The sequence below is a fragment of the Epinephelus lanceolatus genome, chromosome 15 (genome assembly GCF_041903045.1).
Source record: "Epinephelus lanceolatus isolate andai-2023 chromosome 15, ASM4190304v1, whole genome shotgun sequence".
Classification (NCBI taxonomy): domain Eukaryota; kingdom Metazoa; phylum Chordata; class Actinopteri; order Perciformes; family Serranidae; genus Epinephelus; species Epinephelus lanceolatus.
This window is the reverse complement of record NC_135748.1, coordinates 12,139,731-12,156,555: the sequence shown is the minus strand read 5'-3', so window position 1 is coordinate 12,156,555 and position 16,825 is coordinate 12,139,731. Positions and strand designations below refer to the sequence as shown.

Here is a 16,825-nt window from a genome sequence, read left to right as displayed (position 1 = left end):
CAAACACGCACACGCGCGTACACTATGCACACATTTTAACCTGGCAACAAACCATAGATGGCATACAAGGCCTTGGGGCATGTCTGTCAAAGACCCACACACAAAGGACCTGGTATAAATAACCTCCGTATGTCGGAATGGCTGTTCTTGTATCTCGCACAAAGGGAATTTTGTCCCAAAGACCGCATTTTCTGCTCATCATAAACCAAAGCAAAAACCTCTGACCCCGCCTCCGTGATCAGCTCATTGGTCAATCGCTGCTGCCCGATTTGTCCACAAAGATCTGATTGGTTTAACGGCGAGACGTTGCACACACAGCGTCCCTCGCCTCCTCGCTCTCCCCTGTTGTCTTTGGCGGAGGAGGACTGAGCAACCGGCCACGGTGCAACGTAAATGGCTCTTCTCTGTATCCGTCAAAGAGAGAGGCCTCGGCGGATAGATTGATTGGATATACTAGCCGTCTGACAAGTGGACGTACGTAAAATACAGCGCGGTTTGGGCTTATTGAGTCTGCGCTAACAGAAAAAGAGGAGGTTCCCGAATAGAGTCCTTTATTTATTTCTTTGTTTCCAGTGAGGGAAAAATAATAACAGCGACATATACCACAGGCACTTCATTTATTATCTTTGTCCGTATACACAAGAAAACTGGATAAGATTACAGTGGTTACTCGAAGGCCAAAGCCAAGGGGAGGAGGATGAAGCGGCGCAATGCGGACTGCAGCAAACTCCGACGGCCGTTAAAACGGAACCGAATCACTGAGGGTATATACGGCAGGTAACTTATATGGAGCCTGACGAAGGGGTCTTCCTCACGACAATAATGGGGGGCACTCAGTGGGGATGCTGGCGGCTTGATAGCTGCAGAATGTGAAACTTCCTGACGCTACCATTGATGTCAATGAACTGCCACTGCTAGCTAGCTTATTAACCTAGCTAACTGCTAGTGATAGCGTAGTATATGCTAGCGGTATGTTTTCGTTGTACATTAGCAGGTAACGTTAGCTGTTAAGCTAGCCATAGCGCTAGGCCCCAAAACAGCCTGTTTTGAACCTTGTCATAAGGTCTCTGTTACAACAACGCTACTGTTTGAAATACGTTGTAGTGGATTTTTGGGCACTAATTAAATAACCCTGACTAGCTACCTTTGCCCACTTTAGTTGTCATTTGCGAGCGGCATCATATTTACTCGCTTCCCTGTTAACTAAGGTAACTTCTGTTAGCTAGCACAACAGCAGCTTTGCTGCTCGTTTCTAACTTCACCACATGCGCCTGCTTATCCAGTAATAGCTTAACACATGTTAACATTAACTGTAGACATGGCCTGATAAGACTGTAGTCTGTTTGTTTGACTTCTGAAGACCTTGTGTGGCATTACCCAGATAACTTATAGTTACTTAATTTTCCTTCACAGTCACACCTGACAGGTTCCACTTCTATGTGACTTCCTACATATCTGATAAACCAAACGTTAAAGGCCACTCGTTACACACGTGGCACCTAGACATAGAGATGTGGGGCAGTTCTTGAATTATTGAACAGCTTGCCCACCACAACACAACAGTCATGCTTTGAGATCAAAGAACACCCCTACTGTGTTACTTTCAGGTCTAAGTACTGTAAGACAAAAATGTCAGCTGCGATCATATACATCTATTTTATTAAACTGACATGAATTGTGGCTCCAGGAAAGAACCAGCAACGAATTGCAACATTCTGTGTTTATGTGTGATCTCCACAACCCTTGAGAAATTCACACGCTGTAGTTTGGCACCATTGCCATGTGCAAATGTTTAATGCAGCACCACATAAGAACATGTCAAAGTGCAGACATAGACGTCTCCAGAATGTTTTCACAAGTCTCATAAATTTTGGTGTACTTGTTCTGTTTGAGGAGTTGCATTTTACAACGTCAGCTGCTTAGAGTAAGTGCAGTGTGCACAGGCATTTCATCTGTCAAGCAGCAGCAATAGGCTCCAGACATGCATCTTACACTTGATTCACACACACCCACACATACACTTAGAATAAAGCTGAATCTCTTTTGAAGTATGATGATTTGCAATATATACTCACTGTAAGGGGCAAATATAGGCACCATTCTTAATAACACAAATCACATTATTATTAAAAAAAACACTGTGTAATGCTGTGTTTAATTTGTTTTCCAGAACATCTTATGTAATCCAATTTTTCTAATTTTTAGTACCTTCCTGTACCTGAAGTTCCTGGTGGTGTGGGCGCTGGTGCTACTGGCAGACTTTGTTCTGGAGTTCAGATTTGAGTACCTCTGGCCATTCTGGCTCTTCATCCGGAGCGTGTACGACTCCTTTAGATACCAGGGGCTGGTGAGTGGCAATGTCTTTGTATTTATAATGATTTATAAGTGAATAAAGAATATAGCCCTTTTCAACCTTTTTTTCTCTGTTCACCACTCACCGTGCAGAGGTTGCACTAAATAAACAATACAGACGCGCTTTAATTATGGACTTCATTTATCATCCTGTTAAGATTTTTCCAGTGAGATGTCTTCAGCACAGTAACGCTGCTGTGACACTTGCTGTATTGACATGTGAAATTAAGAAACCAGGTTATTGCTTCCTTTCTGTGGTAGCTTTATCTCTTAAATGTCATGTGAACAAGAAGTTAACAGTAGCTAGACCACAGTGTGATGCAGTAAAATGAAAGATTTGTACACGTAGTGGTGCATCTTTGTATCCAAAGTAATTAAATCCAAAATTAGACTAAATTTGAAAAGTAAAAATTCTAAATATTGTTATTTATTTGCCTTAGACGAACTGTTAATGGTTATTTGTAAAATATGGACACATGCATACAGTAAGACAAAAGTGTTTCTCACACTAGAGCACCTGTATTATCACTGCATCGTCAGTCCACATGTTTTGACCTAAATGTAAACAGCTTAATGCAGTGGCATTATTTGTCAGTTATAAACTAGAGATATGTAAGCTTTGATTCAAAGATGTGATTTCTTGTCTCACCTGATTCCTCCTATTAATCAGATTTCTTGTATGCATGTTAATATAATCAGTTACATAGTTAGCAAGATGAACAGTGATACTACAGAATAAAAGTCAGATGATATCCTTTCAGAATCATAGAATAACTGACAAGATAGTAACATTGATTCTGAGATAGCCAAACCCAAACAAAATGAGAAGAATCTTTTGAGGGACTTGGGAGGTGACCAGGGATGATAAACTGGAGAGAGCAGCTCTAAATATCAGAGAGTGCTGCTGCAGGTGTACAAAGGATAATGCATTTCAGATAAAACAAATCTGATCCTTCAGTCAGTTTGCTGTTAGTTCAGTTGAGTTCTACTACATTCTCAAAACTGACAAATTGTTTTTCATCGTTATCTTGTTTGCTGCCTCCTAGGATCACAACTCTAATCTGACATAATATGCAAACTACAGATCTGATCAGGCTTGCGAGTCATTCATTTTCTTGTCGATCTAAATTTTGTATGCTTATCATAGTTTTATTTTGCTCTGGGTCCATTATTGAAGCCGTGCAGCTCGTTCTTGAAATGCATTGTGTAGGTGTGTGTTTGTTGGTATGTCTGTCTCTCACAGAGATGCAAAAAAAGGGAGAACCAAAAATGTAATATTTGCATAACCTTTCGTGATAGAATTCATCAATGAAATATAAAGCAAAATCGCTCTCATTATAAGGGACTATATGGCAGCTAACCCTTCTGTGAACATCTTCAGGCTGGTTGTTAGCCTGTAAATATTTCCCTTTTGAGGGAATGCTTTAGGTTTGAGCATGAAATACTAATGTGTAAAAACAACCTACATCTTTCCTTGCTGCACATGATGCTGGTGTATCATAACCACCTCTCCTCTCCCCAACAGGCCTTTTCAGTATTCTTTGTGTGTGTGGCGTTTACCTCGGACATCATTTGCCTCCTCTTCATCCCAGTGCAATGGCTATTCTTCGCTGCCAGTACCTATGTGTGGGTGCAGTATGTTTGGCACACAGGTAAGGCCCCTCCAATGTATTATAGGTGTTTTGATATTTGTTAGTATAAATGCTGCATATGAGAAATTGGAAAAGGCCAGTGATGAACTTGGTTCCTGCTGTAACATTAGTCATATTTGTCTCTACATTAGTTCTATTTAACAATGCAAACAAAAGAAGGAAGGAAGCGGTTTTCTGTGTATTCCCACGATACACGGATAAATAATTCTTATAAGTCGTAGGCCACACTGATTCTTAGAACTTGCACTATTTTATGTCGCTCATCTACTTAGTGCTTCAGGGAAAAGCAGGTGTGAAAAGCGTTGTGCAATACCCATGCGTACTGTGTTATCTTATTTACAAATAATTGGCTTGCTTCGTAGAATTTTGCATGCTGAGTGTAAGTGAGCTGCACTCTGCGGATTAGTTGTCAGTCTGATTTAGCGGCATCCCCCTGCGTTGACCAAAGGCCAGGTGTCAGATGGAAATCCTAGTGCCAGCTGGGGGAGGGAGAAACACGGAGTGGTCCCCAGTTGCTTTTTGAGCCTTCCAACTTCACTCACCAGTGACATTCACTGTAAGAGTATTAATATCACTTACCACTCCACAACCTGCTAGTGACAGTGTCTTGCAGTTTATTGAAGCCACGGAGACAATGGGTAGCGGCTGTATCCTGACCAACCCGTGTGTTTGGTGATAATGCTGTATCAATGAAGATTCATGTAGAGTGTAGAGAAGTTTAAGGTTTGTGTAGAATGATGGTCTACCTGTTGTAACTGTGTGTGAGAGGGAGGAGGACAGGTATGTATGCATCAAGTGCTCACTCTCATGGCAAAATTTTGGGCAGGTGCTGTTTCATCAGATGAAATTTGACATTCCCTGATGAATTTCAGTACAATGGAGAGAGTGGTATTTTGAAAGGCTGGACCAGTTACAATTAAGCCGCAGACAAAAATATAAATATAAAACATATTTGATAACAAGCAGGATGTGTGAGATAAGATTAGGAGCACAGTAGGGACTCTAACAGCAGGGGGAGGACGGAATCCTTAAAGACCTTGCCAATATTTGTACTCTCAAAAGTTTGTTTGGGAAAGTCACATCGGTTGCTACACTGTTTAGTGGGCACCAGGGCCAAGTCAGCAATGCTTGGCATCCATTCCTCAAAATATTATTCTGTGGTAAAGATAAGCTTAGGCACATTGTTGTTACACAGACAGACAAGTAAGAACTTTCCCTGAACATAGCAAAAAATAAAGAGTAAGTAAAACATAAATATAACAAATGAATATATTTAGGCAGTACCGTGTGAAAGATTAAGTCAGATAGTTTATTGACCTTTCAGCATTATCACGGGTTCATTAAGACATTTTAAAACACGAAATTATTTTGCTGTTATAATACGACATCAATACTAAATAGACTAAAAATTTACTGTTACTATAAATCATCAATACTAAGTACACTGCAACTTCACAAATAGACCCAAATTTAAAATTTGCTATTACCTAAGCTAAAAACTAATAACTGTCATCACAAATCTAAAATTTGCTGTCATTTAGGAGTACGTATTGGAGATTGGTGATCTTCTATTCCTCTCAGTTCGATATCTTGGGATACTCAGTTTGTTTGAGTTGCTTTTCTGATGACCTGTGAGCTCCCTGAGGGGAGGTAGCCAGTCACTGAAGTTGGACATAAGCAGTTTTCAGGTTAAGTCAAGACACAGTTGAGTGCGTCTCTCTGCTAAAGTACACAGTCTGAGAGTGCAGAGAGCCTCCGAGGACCCCGAGTATCTCTGGCCAAGTCTGATTTTACAAGCACGTTTTTGTGTACTTTCCAGCTTTGTAGTCTGGTCTACAGTCAAAGAACTGTGCCAGAGAGTGACTGCATACTCAGGCATTGAACGCATGCAGTCTGTGTAGATGGAAACTAGCTCAGGGTTTTTAACACCGATTTTCTTCAGGCAACGCAGAGAAAAATGCTCGCTATTGGCTGAGGTCAGCATGGGACGCACCTGACTGTCCAATCACAAGTGAACCTGGATGGTTACCCCCAGGACTTTGATTTTGTGACAGACTTCCAGTATGTTCTGGTCAGTGGAGAGAATCGGCAAGGCTGGCGTGCATCTCATGCCGGTGACATGAGTGAACAATAACCAACCATCCTGTGCCAACTTTGACAGTTTTGGGTACTCGTTGCTATGGATACAGTTCAGGCAGTAGTGATGTTCAATTCCCTATAACATATTTTTCCTCCTTTTTTTTCAGAGAGAGGTGTCTGTCTGCCCACTGTGTCTCTGTGGATACTCTTTGTGTACATAGAGGCAGCCATCAGATTCAAAGACCTGAAGAACTTCCATGTGGACTTGTGTCGTCCTTTTGCTGCACACTGGTGAGCCACTGTTCTGTTTTTACCAGGTGGAAAGTTCCACTTGAGAGACCTGCTTTGACTGAGAGGCATGTCTAGGTTTGGTGCTGAATATATCAGCATGGTAGAGAGATACGATGAAGACAGCATTGTATTGACTAATCTAAATCTTTACACAGCTTAATGCATTACTGCACAACATCAGCAATGTCACATGATTAGTTATGTGGTGGGCCACATGCCTCTTTTTTTCTTATTTTCATGATAAATCAGTTTAAAGCTGGATTCCCTGAATGCTCTAAAGAATACATGCACTTCAGTGTGCCTTACTGTATAAATGGGAACTGTACGAAGACCTTTATATTTGCCCCTGTATATTTGCACTCTTCCCACTTTTATTGCAACTGCTGCACAGCTCTTTCCCTCTGGATAAATAAAGCTTTATCGCTTATCTTTGAGGAAGTATAGAGATATTTACTGTGCCGTGATCAAATGCAGTGCGCCACAGAAGACTTTATGTTTGCATATTGGTTTCTGAGTTTATTTTAAAAAATAATAATAATAAAAAAAAAAAAAAGGTCTGAGGTTCCTGTTGGATTCTCCCCAGGACTCAATTTGCATTTTTATGAAAAGTCCTGAAAGTGGTATAAAGTAGCACCTTAACAGTGTGAAGTCATAAATTGTGTAACGCTAAGAGAGGTCTGCAATTTTAAATCTAAGAAGTTCCTTAGAGAAGGATTTGGATGTGTTAACCTGAATTATACTCACATAAAGAATTCTAAATAATTGATAACCTAAGTGCATTTTTGTAGCAGTGAACTTGATCGATGAGTTGTTTTGACCCAAGAGAAGACTTATGAGTGTGCTTCTTGTGTCTGTCTCTGTAGCATTGGCTACCCAGTGGTCACGCTGGGCTTCGGCTTCAAGAGTTATGTAAGCTATAAGATGCGCCTTCGGAAGCAGAAGGAGGTGCAGAAGGAGAACGAGTTTTACATGCAGCTCCTGCAGCAGGCTCTGCCTCCAGAGCAACAGATGCTTCAGAGGCAAGAGCGAGAAGCAGAAGAAGGTAAGATTCAAACACACACATACATACTGTATGGACATGTGAAGCACACGGTTCTGGAAAGTCAAGACTCACGCACACTATCTACTAAGACTGAATAACAAAATCATATTATTTGATAAATTACACATGTAAGAATCATGAAATTAAACTTTCTTCAAATAGGTATCATGTTATCTTGTCTAACTGTTTGGTTAGCTAGCTCACTGTCTTGAGTCAGTAGGTGTTTTTGGACAGGAGAAACTTTTTCATAGTCCTAAGAACCCCTTGTTTTATTGTGTCTGCACCGCAATAACTAGGAACAGTTACAGTTCTTGGAATGGCATTTTCAGGGACTTCTTGTGGTTCCTGTTTCAGAGTAGGTACTCTACCAGCACAAGAGGAACCAAGGGTGTCGTGAGTGTATCAGATGTAAATGTACATTTTTGGGTGCACACAGCCAATGCAGCATCTGCAACCACCATTTTTAAAAAACCCATTTGCCATGTAAACAACACAAAACAAAAACAACAGCTTGTAAAGAAAAAGAAATAATCAAAAGTAGAACAACAGTGAAGTGAATATATATACTCAGTGAAGTCCAGACCTCACTGAGTGTATATGCGATGGTGGAAATACAATATCATTTTGACACGTCAAAGTGAAAAGTAGTGTTGCCATACCAGCTGCCTGCTGGCTTACAGAATGCCACTTCAGCGTTCCTATTGGTGGTGCAAATGCAAATAGAGAAAGTTGAAGTTATGTAGTTCTTGGGAGAGCTCTTGAGTGGGCAGTTCCTAACATGGAGTTCCCAAAACTGCTTGGTCCAAAAATGGCTAGTGATGATGCATTTCTGGATTTAGTAGTTGAATGATCTGCCAGTCATTTTGTGTCAGTAAGGACTGTTGACAAAGATGGCAGGTAGCCATCAGACAGTTCTAAGCAAAGGCATTAATGCCCATGGATATGGTTAGGCTTTGTGTTGGGCCCAGGAGAAACAGTTCCCAAAAAGGTAGACCCTGGAAACAGAACAATATTTGAAATCACGACCAGGCTTAGTCTGTCAGGAATCTGTCCTGTCAAACAGCTCAACATTACTCCAATGCACATTTGCAGAATTTCCCTCCCTATTCAAAGTCTGTGGTTGCAGGTGTCCCTGCCTCACAGGGTAAGTAAACACAACATGCACATAATGATCATAAGAGGATCTGGTCATTGGGTGTGATTTTGAAAGGAGCTCACAGAGCAAAGAAGTTAGTGGAAAATTGCAACCAGCAAAGGAGTTTTCACTGGTCAAACAATAAGAAGAGGATGACTTGAAATGCAACACAGCTGTGTGGTTTGTTGTGCAGTGTCAGACAAAGACTGTCCATTTCACACAAGTAACACTTAAGGAACACGTGAATCCTCAGTCAGTGCTCACACTGATTACATAACATCATGTTTCAGATATTGAGAATTACACACTTGTCAAGAGAGGATAGAGAATGTCAGAAGTATCTTTAAGTAGTGTCATGGTGGTTATATATATATATATATATATATATATATATATATATACAGTACAGGCCAAAAGTTTGGACACACCTTCTCATTCAATGCATTTTCTTTATTTTCATGACTATTTACATTGTAGATTCTCACTGAAGGCATCAAAACTATGAATGAACACATGTGGAGTTATGTACTTAACAAAAAAAGGTGAAATAACTGAAAACATGTTTTATATTCTAGTTTCTTCAAAATAGCCACCCTTTGCTCTGATTACTGCTTTGCACACTCTTGGCATTCTCTCAATGAGCTTCAAGAGGTAGTCACCTGAAATGGTTTCCACTTCACAGGTGTGCCTTACCAGGGTTAATTAGTGGAATTTCTTGCTTTATCAATGGGGTTGGGACCATCAGTTGTGTTGTGCAGAAGTCAGGTTAATACACAGCCGACAGCCCTATTGGACAACTGTTAAAATTCATATTATGGCAAGAACCAATCAGCTAACTAAAGGAAAATGAGTGGCCATCATTACTTTAAGAAATGAAGGTCAGTCAGTCCGGAAAATTGCAAAAACTTTAAATGTGTCCCCAAGTGGAGTCGCAAAAACCAGCAAGCGCTACAACGAAACTGGCACACATGAGGACCGACCCAGGAAAGGAAGACCAAGAGTCACCTCTGCTTCTCAGGATAAGTTCATCCGAGTCACCAGCCTCAGAAATCGCAAGTTAACAGCAGCTCAGATCAGAGACCAGATGAATGCCACACAGAGTTCTAGCAGCAGACCCATCTCTAGAACAACTGTTAAGAGGAGACTGCACGAATCAGGCCTTCATGGTCAAATAGCTGCTAGGAAACCACTGCTAAGGAGAGGCAACAAGCAGAAGAGATTTGTTTGGGCCAAGAAACACAAGGAATGCACATTAGACCAGTGGAAATCTGTGCTTTGGTCTGATGAGTCCAAATTTGAGATCTTTGGTTCCAACCGCCGTGTCTTTGTGAGACGCAGAAAAGGTGAACGGATGGATTCCACATGCCTGGTTCCCACTGTGAAGCATGGAGGAGGAGGTGTGATGGTGTGGGGGTGTTTTGCTGGTGACACTGTTGGGGATTTATTCAAAATTGAAGGCACACTGAACCAGCATGGCTACCACAGCATCCTGCAGCGACATGCCATCCCATCCGGTTTGTGTTTAGTTGGACGATCATTTATTTTTCAACAGGACAATGACCCCAAACACACCTCCAGGCTGTGTAAGGGCTATTTGACCAAGAAGGAGAGTGATGGAGTGCTGCGGCAGATGACCTGGCCTCCACAGTCACCGGACCTGAACCCAGTGGAGATGGTTTGGGGTGAGCTGGACCGCAGAGTGAAGGCAAAGGGGCCAACAAGTGCTAAACACCTCTGGGAACTCCAGAGACTGTTGGAAAACCATTTCAGGTGACTACCTCTTGAAGCTCATCGAGAGAATGCCAAGAGTGTGCAAAGCAGTAATCAGAGCAAAGGGTGGCTATTTTGAAGAAACTAGAATATAAAACATGTTTTCAGTTATTTCACCTTTTTTTGTTAAGTACATAACTCCACGTGTTCATTCATAGTTTTGATGCCTTCGGTGAGAATCTACAATGTAAATAGTCATGAAAATAAAGAAAACGCATTGAATGAGAAGGTGTGTCCAAACTTTTGGCCTGTACTGTATGTATATATATATATATATATATATATATATATATATATATATATATATATATATATATATATATATATATATATATATATATATATATATATATATATGCATATATTTCATATGTATTCCCTTCTTTTCTCTCTTTATTAATACAGCGGCGGCGGCAGCTAAAGGAATATCAGAAGTGGACACACCTCCAGTGTCACAGAATGGCGCCCCAGCCAATAAAAAGACATCGGCACCACTGCCGGAGTTAGAGTATAGAGAAAAAGGGAAAGAGGGAAGGGGTGGCGGGGAGGCTAAAAAGCAACACAACAGCAACAGCATCCTGCCATCATCAGTGGACTCTAAACTCCAAGAGATGGAGTATATGGAGAACCATATGAATAACAAGAGACTGACCACAGAGCTGGGCAGCACAGAGAACCTGTTGCTTAAAGAGGACAACAATTCCTCCTGCAGCTCCTCATCCTCCTCCTCCTCCAAAAACTACAAAAATGCTAGCAGCAATGCCGCGACGCTTAACTCCTCGCCCCGCGGCCATAGTGCCACCAACGGCAGCGTGCCCTCCTCTGCACCATCATCCTCCTCTTCCATGGGGAAGAATGAGAAGAAGCACAAATTAGCAGTGGGGAAGGGGACATCGGGCGGCTCCCACAGGGATCCTACGGACAACTGTATCCCCAACAACCAGCTGAGCAAGCCAGAAGCACTTGTTAGGTAAGAAACTCATGCTCAGACACAGATGATTATATTAAGATGCCATACTAACAAACTATGACACTAGTTGTCACATTAGATAGACTACTAGGAAAGTAGTCTATCTAAATGTTTGATAGTGAAGGAGCTCTGCATTACGAAAAAAGCTTGCATCAGAGCTGACCTTTGATGGTTTCCTGTGATATTCTGTCGTGTCCTGTAGCCCTGTGGTATTTTGTATAATATCTCTGGTCAGCAGAGTAGTGTCAGGATGGATCTGATGAGGCAGAGAGGTTTGAACAGGATTCAGACAACCTCTCATCTCCAGCATGAACAGAATACTTAAGTTCAGAGCCTTTCATCTCATGGCAGTACTTTCAAAGCATGATATATGTTTTTTTGCTTGCTTTTTCTTGCATCGCTTGCTGCTTCACTTGCGTATCATTAACTGAAACTCTTTTGCAGGCTGCTGTTTATTTTATGGTTTGTTTGTTTAATGCTTCGCAGAACCAAGTGATTCCAATGTTTTTATGGAGCACCAGTTACATTTTGACAGCTTGTGCACCTGGAGCAAACAAACAAGGATCAGAAATTGATGGTGCTTTATATAATCCAAACAGGTCCATCCAAAAAAAAAAGCCTGCATAAGCCCTTATTCTGATAAGCTTGTGACATCCTTAGTTATGAAACCACATATTGCAAACAGATGGTCATTAAGATTGTCTCTTGCTGGTGTGATTAAATTGGGCTGAGAGTGTTGAAAAATGTAATGTCACTCTTTAGATGTTTGCTGTCTTTTGCACACAACATAGTAGAATGTTGATGATTTTTTTTTGTTTTGTTTTTAAGGGAGTCATCTCTCAGGTGTAAAAATGGGTTTACTGTTGGGTTGATGCTGACAGATAATGTGTACTTTTGTTACCGTTTTTTCTCGTTGACTGTCTCAGATGACAGCGATAAACCAACATAAATTCACACTCTTATCTAACATCGAATTCCACTTTAAGGCCTTGGTACGTTTTTATCATAAATCTTCAACTCAAAGAAATAATGCTGAATCCTTGAAGAGGACTGATGATATTCTATCCTGCGAGTAGCACATAGAAATGGTTCTAAAGATTCCTTCACCCACTTTCAATTCAGAATGAAGGCCATCGTCATTTCTGCAACACTTAAAAGCTTAAAGTAAGCCTGTAGTTTTCTTGGTTGACTCATGTCACACTTTAATTTATGAGTCTGTACAGATTGAAAATGAACATGCTTTAACCGCAATAGTAATTAAATTATTGCTTTTCTGAGGCACTTGTTTGCAACAATGGTCTGGGATAGGGCTGCACAATTAATCAAAATATTATTGAAATCACAATATGGCCAAGTGCAATATCCAAATTGCAGGAGCTGCAATTTTTTGATAAGGGTAAAATGTGTCACAACATACTTTTATAAATGAAGTATTGTGGTGCTACAGAGATGCCCTGGCCTACAAATCATATTCCAAATGTAAGGGGTAATGCATGTTTGGTATAGACCTCAGCAAAAAAATCACATTATCATCACTTGAATTTTTTTTCCAGTGCAAAAGTCCCCATAACCACTTAAATTGCGACGAGTATCGCAATCACAATATTTGTCAATATAATCACAATGTTTAACAGCATACATGTATCACTGTACATGATGTATGTATAAATCATGCTGAATGTTATGTAAGCAGCATGTAATTGTGTCTCTCCTCTGTTCGCTCTCTCACCCGGGACAGATTGGAGCAGGATGTTAAGAAGTTGAAGGCAGACCTGCAGGCCAGCCGGCAGGTTGAGCAGGACCTGCGCAGCCAGATTGGCTCACTGGGCAGCGCTGAGCGCTCCATACGCACTGAGCTGGGCCAGCTGCGCCAGGAGAATGAACTGCTGCAAAACAAGTAAGTGGAGCTAGTATCAGTCAGATGAAACAGAGTCACACAAGTGATCGTATTTTTTAAAGGATCACTACTAACTAGGGAATTGCAGTTGCTGTTATAAGTATAAAATTAACACTGGCAAAAGAGCAGTTGTGAGCAGATAGATCATCACAGCTTTACATTCACATGCTAGTTTCTAACAGGACAATGTTTGTTAGAGGGTCCCTCAGATTGGGGCAGACTTTTCAGTTAAATCACAAAACCAAACACTTAACATGGGCTGCTCAGGTAAATTCAATACATGTGAAACAGTGATGCTTACGTAAAGCACCGGTAAGACATACTGATCCTGCCATCCTGTATATCCTGCTTGTTCATGTGCTCTTCAATGATACATGTTTCTGTGCACTTGTAGGCTCCATAATGCCGTGCAAGCAAAGCAAAAGGACAAACAGGCAGTGGGCCAACTGGAGAAGAGACTCAAAGTAGAGCAGGAGGCTCGAGCCACCGTCGAGAAACAGCTCGCAGACGAAAAGAAACGGAAGAAGTTAGAGGAGGCCACAGCAGCCAGAGCAGTAGCACTAGCAGCAGCATCCAGGTAGGTGCACATCTGACATTTGACATTTAGTTTTCAATGAGTAATTTACGTGTTGCTAGTTTCTATCAAGTTATCATCTGTTGTTATCATAAATTTACTACTTTTGAACAAACATTTTTCAGAGGGGAGTGCACAGACACGCTGCGGCGGCGGATCACTGAATTAGAAACAGAGTGTAAGAAACTAACAATGGATATCAAGCTAAAGGAGGACCAGATCAGAGAGCTTGAATTGAAAGTTCAGGTAAGGATTTTTTATTCATTAGAATATTTATAGGAATTGTTACCGTCAAGTACAAAGTTTTACAAATATTATTGTGTTTTAATGCATTTGTCTCTTTGTTCATTTGGTCGTATGTAATGCTTTATGTCAGGAACAGTTGAAGAGTTACAGCGTGTGGTTTCAAACATACAATTTATCAGCAAGCTTTTTTGATTCTGCTCAGTGATTCATAAAATCTTTGATTCCCTGAAATGTAACCTGTCGCAGTCTTGAGTAAATTGCCAGTTCTGCTTTTGTCAGTGCACACATATAGCTTTTGCAATGTTGAGAAAGCTTCACAAAAGACAGAAGTGATGCAGCAAAATGTAACATGCCCGTGTCAGCATCATGACCGAGCATTTCCTGGAGTTCTGTCTGATTTCAGGCAGTTAGTGTGCAGTGTACTTTTAAGGACATTTTTCATCCCCAGACATAGCTGCATAGTGAGCACTCCTCACTTTCACACTGCTCTCTTTAATAACATTTTTACACTACGTCAAGTCATCCTGTTTGCTTGGTGAAGGTGTCCAAAAGCATCCAGTCACAGACAGTACTCTCCTGACTTGACCCTAACTGTATCTCTTCTCCTCCACCTGTCAGGAGCTTCATAAATATAAGGAGAATGAAAAAGACACAGAGGTGCTGATGTCGGCGCTGTCAGCCATGCAGGACAAGACCCAGCACCTGGAGAACAGTCTGAGTGCAGAGACCAGGATCAAACTGGACCTCTTCTCTGCACTGGGAGACGCCAAGAGACAGCTGGAGATTGCACAAGGTCTGTCTGATTTCCATGAACAACATATTCATTCACACACGATAACTGTGGACACACCTACAAATATTTGGCACCATATTCTCAAAGTTAATTTGTTTTTGGACTAACCTGTTGATGTCTGCCTTCAGGTCAAATCCTGCAGAAGGACCAGGAGATAAAAGATCTGAAGCAGAAGATAGCCGAAGTGATGGCCGTCATGCCCAGCATCTCCTACACAGCCGACACCAGCAGCATGACCCCCGTGGCCCCCCACTACTCCTCCAAGTTCATGGACACCAATCCCTCCGGCCTAGACCCCAACGCCTCTGTTTACCAGCCACTCAAAAAGTGAACGCTTCGTCCCGCCCCGCCCCGCCCCGCCCTGCCCTGCCCTGCCTCCGCCTCCATCCTCCCATCATTTTTATTTTTCCTGCAGGCCCACCACTTTCCAATCTGCTCGGCATGTCTGCGGCTGAGAACGTTGTTTTTCTTGGGTTTTTATTTCTTTCCTTGCCAGGTCAGAAGGATGTTGTATCGTGTGACTGTATTTGTTGTAGTTAAAACAAAAGACAAAAAAAACTTAAAACGGACATCACATGTCAACTAGGAAGTTCCAGGTTTTTTTTCTCTTAAGTGTCTAGTGAAACCTCACAGAATCGGGTATGTATCTTCATCTCAAGGGTGTTGCTCCCCCAATCTCACCACCACTGCAACCACCTGCAACCAGTTACCTGCTCTCTGGTCCTGGGGAATAGCTGCTTCATTATTTTAGGTTGATTTTCTCCTAAAACTTGGAAAACACAGTTGTCCTTTCTCATACAGTCATACAGCCTGACTTGTATCTCAGTTTTCTTTGACGGATTGTTTTCTCCCAAGGTAGTTGGCAACATCTGTACAACCAGAGGAATGTAGTGCAAAGCTGGCACAGACGCTCTCCCTTGTTTTTGTTTAACTTATTTTTTAAGACACCTAATGAACCCTGCTCTCGGCTGCTTTGGGGCTTGGTGGTAAATAGTTTTTAAAGTGTATTGTGTGGTTCTATTTGTTCACCCTTTAAGATTCAAGTGTTGATTTCAACAGGCTGGAAGTGTTGATTGTAACAAGTTGGAAAAGATCTTGTGTTATAAGCAGAAAACATAGACCTTAAAATTAAATGAACCCAAGCAGCTCCTAATGTTCAGCATCAGTGATAATGGCAGTTTGGTTTCCCCCCAGCTCTATTTTCTGACTGAGTTTTTAAGTTGAAGACAGAGTGTAGTAACAGAAGTCTTTGTGGCTTCTCAGTACCCTCCATAGTCTTTCATCTGTTGTCACAATCACAGTGCCTTGAGTTGAGGACATAGGATGAGTTTAATAATGAGATACAGCCCCAGCCCTTCTGAATTAGTGTGAAGCATCTGGCTAAGCTGTTCAGGATAAGAATTTGACCTCGCCTGGTGAAGTGGGACAAAGTTGCCTTCAGTTGCTGATTTGGCTTTTGGACTCCCTACTGATTTCCCAACTGGTCGGGAAGCTGATCCACCGTGTCAACTCGAGGGCAGCTTTGTCCCTCACGTAAATCGCATTTAATAGATACATCAGACAGCACCAAATTCATTATGCTCCTATTTTCCTAATGTTGACACGATGTTAGCCACCAGAGTCTACTGCTCACAGGTCTCCGGCTCGTCACGTCCACTTGCGGAAGCTCATCTCTACTGCTGTTAAACCCCAAATCCTTTGGTTTAGCTGCTGCCGCCTCTGTTCTTTTTGATTTCCAATTTAAAGTTGCACTGTAGGAAGCTCCTGCTGTTTTGAAAGGGAAAACTGTAAAGATGGATTGTGCAATGTAAACAAAGCTTTGGAAATGCCAACTTTAATACAGCAGTGAAAAGAATTTTATTTAATGAATCCTCCACTTCAGTTTGTGTGCCAAGACTGGGAATGCTCGTTTCTCTATTAACGTGTTCAAGAATGTACCGCAAAAACATTGGCTGACGTGTTTGTCGAATATCCGGCTGAATATCACTTAATGGAAGTTTTCTGTTAAGCAGGTAGAGAAAGTG

The 16,825-nt window shown here is 41.5% G+C and overlaps 1 protein-coding gene across 1 annotated transcript; it reads left to right on the top strand.

Annotated features, from left to right (window-relative positions):
* Positions 1-550: 550 nt before the first annotated feature.
* On the top strand, positions 551-15,995 carry maco1b (macoilin 1b). Its single transcript, XM_033643174.2, has 11 exons — positions 551-777; positions 2,206-2,347; positions 3,878-4,004; positions 6,251-6,374; positions 7,238-7,416; positions 10,727-11,291; positions 13,030-13,188; positions 13,583-13,765; positions 13,888-14,008; positions 14,627-14,801; positions 14,930-15,995. Exons 1-11 carry the CDS (start codon positions 698-700, stop codon positions 15,130-15,132), a joined length of 2,058 nt encoding a protein of 685 aa, XP_033499065.1. The 5' UTR covers positions 551-697; the 3' UTR covers positions 15,133-15,995.
* The last annotated feature ends 830 nt before the right edge of the window (positions 15,996-16,825 follow it).